The sequence below is a fragment of the Asterias amurensis genome, chromosome 6 (genome assembly GCF_032118995.1).
Source record: "Asterias amurensis chromosome 6, ASM3211899v1".
Taxonomy (NCBI): Eukaryota; Metazoa; Echinodermata; class Asteroidea; order Forcipulatida; family Asteriidae; genus Asterias; species Asterias amurensis.
This window is the reverse complement of record NC_092653.1, coordinates 10,238,447-10,250,890: the sequence shown is the minus strand read 5'-3', so window position 1 is coordinate 10,250,890 and position 12,444 is coordinate 10,238,447. Positions and strand designations below refer to the sequence as shown.

Genomic DNA, 12,444 nt, shown 5'->3' with positions numbered 1-12,444 from the left:
GATACATAAGAATCATTTATTGCCGCCTTACATCCATGTTTAGTTGAATGCTGATTCAACAGAGCATTCAGTTTTCAAACGAAGTTTTTAATAATTCGGGTGTTCAAATGAAAAGTTGTTAATACATTTATTTCATAGAACATGGTTTTTGACATGGGAGATCTATTTGTTTCACTAACTTTTAAAAAGCTATAGTTAACATTAAATAATAAGTATAGGCATATACAGTGGAGAAAATGTAAAGAACACACACACGAATGTTGTTACATGAAAAAAGTAGACATGATATGGAGAACTGATAAGATCTCTTCTGATTTACAGTTTATTTCCTGCTCCAAAACTTGCTCTTGTTTGCAAAGAACTTTGAAAGAAATATAATACGATACCGTCGTGAGAAAAATCATGATTTGTTTCACCAAAATAACTCCCAATAATACTTATAGTTTTTATAATATATTTTGTTCTTGATTGTTTAAGTCCGAGGGATTTTAAGGAAAATGTGACTCTGGTTGTTTTACGTTTTACAAAATCTACGAGACTATATCAATATAAAAAATAAAGAGTTTAATGTACACATAGATATTATGTACACTGGTCGAGCTTTATCAAGAAAAGTTTCATTTTTCAAAAATACCAAAAGGTATTAGTGGATAAAAGAAGACGAAAATCTGTTTAGTTCTCGTAAATTATGTTTTTGAGAAACAGGTGGAAAAAACCTTAGAGAATAAATTAATCAAATCCTTAGTTATTATGTTCGAATGAATGTCTTACTTCTTGATGTAAACTTACGGATTATGTGAACATAATTATGTTTTCAAGAAAAGGGTGAAAAAACGCCGGAAAATAAATTAATCGAATCCTTATATATTATGTTCGGATGAATGTTCTTATTTCTTGATGCTGGCAACGAAGCCCATGAGGACCTTGTTGACTTCGTCGTAGCACGGGTTCAGCTCCTTGACCACTCGGTCTTTCCACGCTGCCAACTTGGGGTGCTTGGCCAATACGTCGTGTCGTTGGATTGACAACACTTGCGTCAACTGTAAATAATAGTTAATAATAATAAATCAGTTATTGCGTCAAAAAGCTTGAAGAGAAGGTTTACAAATTTAACTTTGATGTTCAAATCCCGGTCTAGAGACGAAGACAAAGGTTCAATTATCACTATAGGGAAAGGACCACGGAAGGAGTTAAAAACAAAAACACAACGACTATCACCCAAAGCTTTTCTCTTAGAAAATGTAAAGTGATCGCCAGATGCTCGTCCAGTAACGGTTGCGCTGTAAAACCATGAGTAACCATGGAATTGAATGTTCATAATCATAAAACGATTTCCTCCATTTACATTCAGAAAGAAGCTGTTTTAAGCCGGCATGATTTTCCGTAGGCGATGAACCATCTCTGATCGATGGCCAGCTGCGGCCAACGGAGAGAAATTTGTTTCAATACTTGACGTTTCTTCTTTTCAGAATTTTGTTAAGAAAGTGAAAATACTTCAAATAACGTTTAAGTTTTTAAAATATTCCATGCAGAGAAGGAATGGTTGTTAAATCACTGGTGCTAGCGGCGGTGAGCATTGTTCGTTTTGACGATGGGACGTTCTAACTCCTCCCTTGGTCCCTTTCCTATAATCTCACTCACCTCTGAGATGGCCATTATGTCAGCGATGCTGATCTTGTCGGCGCAAAGGAACTGCTTATCCTTAAGAAACATCATCTCCATCACTCCAAGAGTCTTGTCAAATGTCTCATAATCTTTAGCCAATTTCTCCTCGTCGATCGGCTTGCCGGTGGACATCGGGGTGAACACCTTTGGATAAAGTAAACATTTTGAAGTTATGTCATGCTCTTCCTAGATAACATAATACATACATAGTATATACAAAATGTGTACATAGTATACCAAAAGGTATAACAGTTAGCCCATACATAGTTTAACCAAAAGGTATAACAGTTAGCCCATACATAGTTTACCAAAAGGTACAACAGTTTAGCCCATACATAGTATATAAAAAGTATAACAGTTAGCCCATATTATTGAAATCGTCCAACAAAAGCTATAGTTATGTATATGCACTTACAGTTCCGATGAAGATGTCGCAACCGGCCTTTCTTAACCCGGTGTGTTGCCAGTCAATGTACTCATTAACACGAGCCTGGGCAACGAGATCTCCTGTCGGGTACCAGTGATCGGCCACCTTGAACTTCTGAGCAATGTACTTCAAGATTGTGCCACTGTGTACATAAAATACATAATAATATAATATATATATTATTTATAAAATGTCTGAATATAATAGATATAGGTTTGAGGAAAACTAGTATTGATTAGTTATCGGCTCATTGTACATGCTTGCTCAGAGTGCTTCTTTATGGGGGTTTTCCTTTTCAACCTGGACCCCACAAGGGAACTCTTTAGAAAAGGGAATATTAGAACAACGGCAACAGAAAGGAGAAAACAAAGTGTCTCCATTTTTACGGGAATTCTTAAGACAGTGTTGCTCCACAAGGAACTTTCTGTACAAAGTATATAAAACGTTCTAAAATGCAGGGAAAAAAGAAAGAACAGATGTCAAAAAAAAAAAAGTTTTTGTTTTTGTTTTTTTACAGTAATGAAGTTCTCAATGACTTACCATTCTGCAAGACAGAAATCATCATCAACAATAGCTGGGACCTGTCCCGCAGGGTTAATCTTCAAGTAAGGCTCCTTCTTGTGTTCACCTGGAAACAAAAACCGACAATATTAAAAACATTTAAAGGTAAAAAAATAAATGATTATCAGTCGTCATTTAATTGGAGGAAAATAAAGTATGGGAGTGATGGGGAGAAGTTTAAGAAAATGGTAAAGACGTATACAAGATTGATAAGGAAATTTTGGATGTTTTTTTTTCTATCAGTTTTTTTGTGTGACTCAGACAACGGTTTAAATCCAAACTTTCCCAGTTATGTAATTCCATGTATCGTGGCTCATCACATAAATCATAAACACCGTCTGTAACTAATAGTGGCTTCTTATAACGCGCTCAAGGCACTTACACATTCAGTATTTTCCTGTAAAGTTTGTTAGGCTGTACGTTTGAATAGACCCTTCCCATGAAATATGTAAATTGCACATAGCGCGTGCGCACTAACGTTTTGGTTGGCAAAATGAGGGAACATCGCGCTGTTTTGTACACATCTAATGGGTGCGTGACGCAGACGCGATTGCGCGTCTGCTTAGTGCACAACTCTATGGCGTTTGCCAACCAACAGGGTCTGTACGCATGCGTGAATGTGATTAGCATATTTCATGGGAAGGGTCCATCATGAGACCTACTCCTTTTACATAATAGCCCCATGAAATGGTTTACAAGGTGCGGCACCATTGCTGCAAATCAAACCAGAAACTGACTAGTTTGTCAGTTCAACCATTCAACCAATCATGTATAATACCTAAACTGCCATGGTTTGATTGGGTAAAATTTGAACTATTTTCTCACCAGTCATCAAGTCGATACTTGTGTCTGTGTAGTCGAGTTTGTTGACTTTGCAGAATATGTTGACTGTCCGCGAAGGTTGGGACACGCCGTGTGCGTATACAGTAAGACCCATGGTGAGTGGAGGATGGTGGAGCGGAGATAGTACGAACTCAAAAACACTACAACTGAGAAAACAAAGTTAATTGTATTTAGTTTTTACCAAAAGGAAAATCAAGAAAAAAGCACTTGAAGATGTGAGAAAAGCCAATCAAAACTAACCCCGAAATAGGACAACAGAGAAAATATTTGTATTTATATGTTACTTTCCTTTTTTTTTCTTTTTCTTTTAGAATATCGGTTTATTACTGGAAAAATGTCCGTATCGTCACAACTTGTCCACTTTGTGACAAAAATAAAAGAATATCCCTTTTTTTTTTTTCGAAACAAGTGAGTAGTATTTTATTTTATTTTTTTCCACTTTCTTTTGTTTTGATGAATTTGTTTTATTATTGGATCCGAACGCTGTCACCACTGTCCCACTAATTTTTTACCAAAAGGTATATCTCTTTGAGTGAATTGGATACTGATTTAATGAATGAAACGAATGCAAAAGTGGTGGCATGATACGCCCATGCTTTCATCTTATTAATTTGACAAAGAAAAGCCATACATCAGTTATCATGAAACAGGTTCTTGAAGATGAAGGAAAAGGTCTCCAAAAAATATACTAATATTTTAAATAAATAGGCCTTGATGCAGTCGATGCTCCTCGGGTCCGCAGAGCTTTGGTCTGGGCCCAATTTCATAGAGCTGCTTACCTAATCACACAAATTTGCTTAGCATAAAATTTCTTCCTTTTGATAAAAATAGGATTACCAACCAAATTTCCCTTGGTTTTTAAAAGCAAACAACAGCTGAATACCAGTACCGAGCAATATGCAACAATTATAAATTTTGTTGGTAATCCTGTTTTATCAAGGAATAAATTCTATGCTAAGCAAATTTGTGTGCTTAGCAGCTCTATGAAATTGGGCCCCCTGGTCATCCAGTATCATGGTGGATTTCGGTATTGGATCCGACTGTCAACTGTTCATACCCATAACCAATTAATAGCTAGCTCCCACAACACCACGCTTCGATGATTTTTGGGACCAACACAAACTGATACAGACGGACGGATACAGCACTCCACATAAAGGATTCAAAAAAATAATAGGTCATAGATGTGACGAGGGAACAAATGGCGAGGGGCGCAACCTTCGCTGTGCATATCTGGGGTTCAGTGGAATGAAAGAAAAAGTTTCCGTATGGCGCCACCACTTTTTCATTCAATATGAAATAATATAGTATCTAATTTACCTCAATGAGATATCCCTTTTTGTAAAAATGATTGAAAAGGTGGTGGCGCCATACGGAAAGTTATCCGAATGGGATGTACCATCATTCCTAGCCTGGCTTACCCTCCTTTGTGTAGAATGCACTATCCAAATATCGTATTGATATGCCATGTCTGTTTCGTTTTGATTTCAATGAACCATGGAGCTGCAAATAGTATACCCATGGTTAAGGTTGAACCGACTCTTCGTACGGTATTCAAAGACGTTAAAATACAAGATCCGTGCTGGAAACAAAATTGGTTATATTAATTCTGTCGCAATGCAAACTACTGTTTAAAGGTCCTTATATAAAGTGTGTTCTCTGTCGTCATTGAGGATGTCAATGCGGAACAAAACGTCTTATTGGATTGAATTGAACATTCTATATACAGCACATTCAATTAGCCTTGTCGAGGTGTGATGGCCACTATAAATGAGTGTACGGTTTGATTTGGGTGTCTTCAGACAAATTTGCCCAATCCAAATTTAGTGGTATAGTTTGTCCACCTATATCTCAACATGGCTTTATGGCACTTACCTGTTCTTGTTGCCAGAGACACTTATTACACACACACCCTACGCCAATACAGTGATGATGGTACAATGATTTGGCCTACTCATTGGTTATGTCATCACTGGCCCATGCATGCCACGACAGCAAAGAAGTTGCAAGTCACCGTTGGCCCACTTTGTGTTTGTGTTTGTGTTTGTTTGTAAGCTTTATCGGACAATACCCTGGTTGATGTGGTGCGCTGTCGAGATTGGCGCATGTAAATTTTGACATCGCAAGGAGGGGCCAAACAGAAGGGAATTGCCATTCGGAGGGTGGGGAGAGTGGTTGGAGTGGGGGCGTTGCACATCAATTTCGCTGTTTCGGGGAAAATTTGTGACATAAACTTGAAGTTTTAGGTCAAATTGAGAAAAAAACAGGGTTTGGCGTTCCGCCTTAAAAAAAAAGAAAAAGGAAGGAGGATGCTATTTTTTTTCCCACAAAACGACCGCTCGAAACATTTTTTAATTAGACAATCGGCCGGGCTATTTTTCAACATCTGTTTCTTTTCGTCTGAGATGTTTTATTATTATTTATTTTTTTCGTTAAAATTTTTTTCGACGCTAAACACTATCATGATTCAGTTTTGCGGGGAGGGGTGGCCTTACGTCACTTTGCAAGGCTTTATCCATCAGACATCCATCCATAACGATTAAGCGGATTCGAACCCTAACAGAAGAAAAAAACACGCAACATCAATCTTGGTATCTTAATATTAATGCTCATAGACTATTACATGCTTGTTTCATTAACGTCGCAACTTCCTGGAATTTCGTTCTGTTGTATTATATAGTATTCAATATACCACTTGAAGTGCTTCCACTATCTTCATTGTTTTATCTACGGACAAATACGGCTGACTATGTCGTTATATTTATTTACATGCGTAATAATTGGATCGCAGATAAAGCAAATTATGTTGTTATTACTCTGATATGGGACAAGTTAACTGTCAGATGGTTTTAAAAACAATTAATTTGAAGTTTATTTTAACACTCTTGATATTGTTTTTTCTAAAACCTCTTTAAGACATCTGGACACTTTTGGTAATTGTCAAAGACCAGTCTTTTCACTTGGTGTATCTCAACATATACACAAAATAACAGACCCTTGCAAATTTGAACTCAATTGGTCATCGAAGTTGCGAGATAATAATGGAAGAAAAAACAAACGAAGTTGGGTGCTTTCAGATGCTTGATTTCGGGACCTCAAAATCTAGTAAATTTGAGGTCTCGAAATCAAATTCGTGGAAAGATACTTCTTTATCGAAAACTACGTTACTTCAGAGGAAGCTGTTAGCTTTTAACAATTATTTTGAGTAATTACCAATAGTGTTCACTGCCTTTAAATCTCTTTTACTCTGAAGGCAAGAAGAATATTGTTTGGTCCAAGACAACAAAGTAAAGAATTGGAAATTACATCGGAAAATTGGAACTTCCGAATTTGGATACCATGCGTACAGCATAATAACTACCCAAAAATTAACAGACAATAGTTTTGTCTCAGTTCGTGTATGTTCTCAGAATCTATGACTACGTGGGGCGTGTGTGGTCTTTCTATTGTTTCGATTGTTAATAATTTTGTATTGTTTGCCCATTGATACAGGAAAACAACACTATCTGGTAGTCAAAATAAAACTGCACTAATTGTCATGCAAGAAAAGTTTACCCTTTGAAAGCGCCCTCATGCGGTCAAAAATAAGTAAATTTCCATCAAACCTTAACAAAAAGATACGATCGTTTATTAAAATTAACAAATACCAACACACTAGGCAAGATTTCCCAGCGAAACCTGATACGCTGTTATCCTGGAGAAAGAATCGTCCCGTGAATCACATTATTTAAGTAAGAATAGTGCTAAATTGTTCAGTGCTCATTATGAATAAGTTCTACGCGAAAGAAAAATGAAAATGGATTGTCAAAAGAGGGCGCTGTGTTTTCGAGCCGAACCAAATAATTCCTGTGTAGGTGCGTTCATTTATAACTTCTCCACCCGGTTTGACCTCAATGCCTTAGTAGCTTTGAGGTCATTATTCTAGCAAGTAGCATGACGTCACGACGAAAACAATTCTCAGCAGTGACCGATTTTGTTTTTGTATATAATTCAGCGAGACATTTTCAGGAAGTAAGCACCCTTAAACAAAATTGTTGTTAGCATTTTGGGTTTTTTATGTAAAGACGCCAAGTCTCTTTTAAATCAACGCAGGCTTATAATCGTAACAGTTTTACCTTACTGGCACTGGTTATGTTTGTTAATATTGTCAAAATAATAACGATCCACTAAAAGCTTTTGTAGTTCTTTTCAGAACTGAGAAGTCTCCCGAATTCCGATAATCTACTCGAAAATCAACCTGGCATTATAGACGTACACATGGTGTTACCGCAAACCAACTATAAAATGATTATAAAATTATTATGACTTGACAAATTTTCTAACATTATTTTCATCGATGTATCTCTTTCCTCTGAAGACATTGTGGGTGGATTTACTTCTTGGACTCAGCAAATTTTACGAGGTCTTGGTGAACTTCATCGTATGCTGGGTTAAGAAGTTTGGCCACTCGGTCCTTCCATGCCGCTAGCTTGGGGTGATTCGCCAGTATATCAGTTCCCGGCCGTTGGAACCAGAAAATTTCCGTGAACTGCCACCGAGAAAAAAAAAAGTAAAAGCACAATTATTACAGAATTTGTTTTTCGCTAACCAAACAGGTGCTGGTAGTGTTAGTATATGTATGTAATCCACCATTACACATAAAATGACAAGCCTGTAGAAGTTTGAGAAAATAGTGCAAAACTGATAACACATTTTTGCATGGCATCGATCCAAAATGAAAAAAGAATAAAACGCTCTCTGACACAAAATAAGATTATTTATCTCTCAACAAATATAATATTTCTGACAATAGTATTTCACGGGATGTTTTCTACTATCATCATCATTAGACCGTGTAAGTTTTGATGCTAGTCTGTAATTTTTAGAACCATTTCACTTTTAAATGATAGCAGGTTTTTATGTAAACAACCAGTTTGAAGTTGAGAAACGTTACTGTCAGATGTTTTTCAGATTATGTATTCAATTAGGGTGGACCTAACCGCTGCGGATCATAACAAATTTAAAAGAAATATTTAAGAAATAACAGCGCAATCTTTAAAATTTTCACAGGCTAGTTTCATCGTACATCATTTTTAAATTTATAGGTTTCAACAGATAATAATAATAATAATAATAATAATAATAATAATAATAATAATAATAATAATAATAATAATAATAATAATAATAATAATAATAATAATAATAATAATAATAATAATAATAATAATAATAATAATAATAATAATAATAATAATAATAATAATAATAATAATAATAATAATAATAATAATAATAATAATAATAATAATAATAATAATTAATAATTATAAACTTATAACGCGCACATATCTGTCTGAATAGAGACACCAAGGCGCACAAAAAAGAAAATTAATGTAACATTTAACAGAAAACTTGAAACTGAATTTGTAAGAACGTTTAAATAACTTGAACAAATCGAACGGTTCCAAAACATAATTCTTTTCCTTTGAATAACAATATATTCAACTTGCGCCTCTTTCATCTTTGTTCCTTACCTCTGAAATGGCGCAAATGTCTGCAATGGTTATCTCATCACCGCACAGGAAATCACCATCTCCAAGAAATGTCTTTTCCACAACCCCAAGTATCTTGTCAAAGTTATCGTAATCTTTGACGAGCTTTTCTTCATCTGTCGGCATTCCAAACAGCAAGGGTTTTAGAAACTGGGAAAATAAAAGAAAACATATTTTGTGATTTTTTTCACACTTTATTTCAAACTATGATAGGGAATGTGTAATAACTAGCCTTTGAGAAGTTGACACAAAGTTGTGGCAAATTGGGGCTGAATTGTAACACAATACCCCCGTTGGCCTGAAAATATAAAATAATTGCAAACACATTGAAAACAAAACATTGTCAACATAAAGATGATACAGATAGTAGAAATAATAATAAAAAAGTACGAAGCTCACAAATTTACGATAAAGTTCAATAGTTAATGAAATTAGTTTTCCAAACTTTAAACCAGTGTTTCCAGTTATAAAAATTAGTTGTCTTTATTTCAGGTACATATCGAGCCATGTATTTGGGTACGTAAACCTCAAGTTCAACTCCGAGTTCATTGTGTCGAGCCCGAGATCAACTTCGTGCTAAAGGTACTAGTCACAAACTACTTTTAAAGGCAGTGTACTATTGGTAATTGTCAAAGACTAGCCTTCACAGTTGGGCTATCTCAACATATGCATAAAATAACAAACCTGTGAAAATTTGAGATCAATCGGTCAACGAATTTGCGAGATAATAATGCAAAAATAAAACACCCTTGTCACACGAAGTTGTGTGCGTTTAGATGGTTGATTTCGAGACCTCAAGTCCTAAATCTGAGGTCTCGAAATCAAATTCATTGACAATTACTTCTTTCTCGAAAACTACGTCACTTTAGAGGAAGTGGTTTCTCATAAAGTTTTATACCATAAACCTCTCCTCATTACTTGTCATCAAGAAAGGTTTTAGGCTGATAATTATTTTGAGTAATTACCAATAGTGTCCACTGCCTTTATTAAGGTCGATTCAGGGTCCGGGTTGGTATCAGAGTAACGGGTCCCAACTGTCGAGTCAGATTCCGAGTTAGAGTCAGAGTAATGAGGCACTACGGTCGAGTCAGGGTCAGAGTCAGAGTCAGAGTTACGAAGGTCGAGTCGAGGTCTGATTCACGAGTCGCCCACCTGCTCTCGACAGATGTCCATGCCCCCCTTTCGTAAACCGGTATGGTGCCAGTCCAGATACTCATTCACTTTCGCTCGGGCCTTCAACTCTGCCGGGTACCAGTGATCGGCGACCTTGTGCTTATCCGCAAGATACTTCATTATCGAAAAACTATACAGAGAAATACATGGGTATAATTTAATTGTTTAAAGGAATAGAAGACATTCATTTTGATTGATTAATTTGATTTAGTTTCTCATGTCGTTTGATTTTCGTTTACAACTTTGGAGACTTCCGTAACTTTTACTACCCACGCCATACGACATTCCAAACTTTCCTTTGGTTTCATGTGAAGATTAATAACAGAAACAGTTATTGTTCAAAACTGATTTACCATTCAGTGAGAACGAAGTCGTCATCCTTGATGCTGGGAACTTGCCCGAAGGGATTGATTTTCAGGTAGTCTTCTCCTTTGTGTTCACCTGCGAATTCGAAAACAGTCACAATGTTGGTATTTTTTAGAACGCTAGGTGGCAGCAGACTTACCGGGTGAAAACCACTGTGATCAGTGATGTGTGCGTACTCAGAACTACTGCAGTTACACATCTTTCTGAAAGTTTGTATACACTCAGCGCCTTGAATGCCTCGTTTCCTAGATACGTGAGCTATAATCATAAAACTTTTTTTTTAATGGGGGTTAATTCTGCGTCAGTTCAGTTTGACCAATTTAGGGTCACTTTGACGCAGGTTCCAGGTCATAATGACCGACATTGGGTCAGAACTCACGGTGCTCATATTTAGGTCAGAGGTTTTCAGATCAATATTTTAAATGTCAGTAGGATTTGAAAGTTTGCATGATGGAAATACGATACAAAAATGTTAAGGGTAACACCATGTAAGTGCCTGTAAATGAGTAGGGGTGGTTCTGAAACGTTTCAACTTGACGCAGTATATGGCCTATGCGCTAATCGTCTTCTGGAGAAAGCTGGACTCTCGACACTGCATCATAATTTTAAAGAAGCGTTGGTGTCCATCGTCTCCTCACTCTCACCTTTGAATATGGCGATAGGTTTCTCCGTGTACGGGACACCAGTGACTTTGCAGAACAAAAACACACTCCGGCTTGGTTGGGAGATCATGTCTCCATACACGGTGAGACCCATGGCTAACACTGCAATCAATCAACACAGTACCATGTGTACATTATTATATGGAGTGGAATGATGAATGATATATTATTTTGTATTCGGTTTAAAATGTCATTGGTTCAACATAGTACCATTTTGTACATTATATATGGAGTGGAATGAATATATTATTTGGTATCCGGTTTAAAATGTCATTGGTTCAACTATTAGAACAACTCTTTCCATCGAATTTACCATCTGCGATAAAAGGGTATGAACAATTTAGGCCTTAACCAAATAAAATACGCACGATCATAATACATGGTATATGAAAAATGTATGCACCTTCAAATCATGGTTTTTATCAACCATGATTAAAACATTTAATTAAAAAAATGCAAGTTTAACATGAATTAAATTGTTAGGTGCCTAGTTTATGTTGTATAAACCATCACTGGGTGAAACTGCTCTAAAATTCCATCCGACCATCAGAAATCCTCCCCTTTACACGCTATAGAGTCAGGATATAGTGTTGTAGGGTTAGGACAAAACCTCTACTGGGGTGTTGGAACATGAGGGTGTCAAAACTTGGGGATGTCTGAACATTTTTTAATCCTGCACTTTGCAAATGAAATTCGAATGTATACATTAAACCGAAAAAACTGCTTACCTGTTCTTCTCCGAGACGACGTAAACAACCCAATTTCTCCGTAGTTTTTTTTTTTTAAAGAAGACGGCTTGTCCTCGGAGTGGATTTGAGTTTTACTTTTTCGTTACTCAGTGTTGTCTAAAATGAAAACATTCCTGCTATGTCAATTCATATTTACACCCTGGAAAAAGCACACACCCGTGACTATGGGTTACCACTACAGAGGGTTTTTGTCAAGCGACCAACAAGTCTATGAATGCGGCAATAATGAATTGTGGTCGCCTTTAAAGGCACCAGATGCTTTTGGTTATTAGTTAAAATAGTTGTCAGCATAAAACCTCACTTTGTAACAAGCAATAGAGAGCTGTTGATAGTATAAAACATTGTAAGAGACTGCCCTCTCTAGGGGTAACCTAGTTTTTGAGAAAGAGGCAACTTCTTACCTAAGAAGACTTCGGCCTGAAGTCTTAAGGCATCAGTAAGCACACGTGTGCAACAAGGGTGTT

The 12,444-nt window shown here is 36.4% G+C and overlaps 1 protein-coding gene across 1 annotated transcript; it reads right to left on the bottom strand.

The window, feature by feature from the left end:
• Positions 1-299: 299 nt before the first annotated feature.
• LOC139938196 (uncharacterized) lies at positions 300-12,142 on the bottom strand. The gene is made up of 11 exons (XM_071933591.1): positions 11,960-12,142; positions 11,214-11,333; positions 10,557-10,644; positions 10,183-10,333; positions 9,013-9,180; positions 7,873-8,024; positions 3,479-3,642; positions 2,633-2,720; positions 2,081-2,234; positions 1,642-1,809; positions 300-1,040 (listed from the first exon to the last, which is right to left on the bottom strand). Exons 2-11 carry the CDS (start codon positions 11,323-11,325, stop codon positions 888-890), a joined length of 1,398 nt encoding a protein of 465 aa, XP_071789692.1. The 5' UTR covers positions 11,326-11,333; positions 11,960-12,142; the 3' UTR covers positions 300-887.
• Positions 12,143-12,444: the final 302 nt, after the last annotated feature.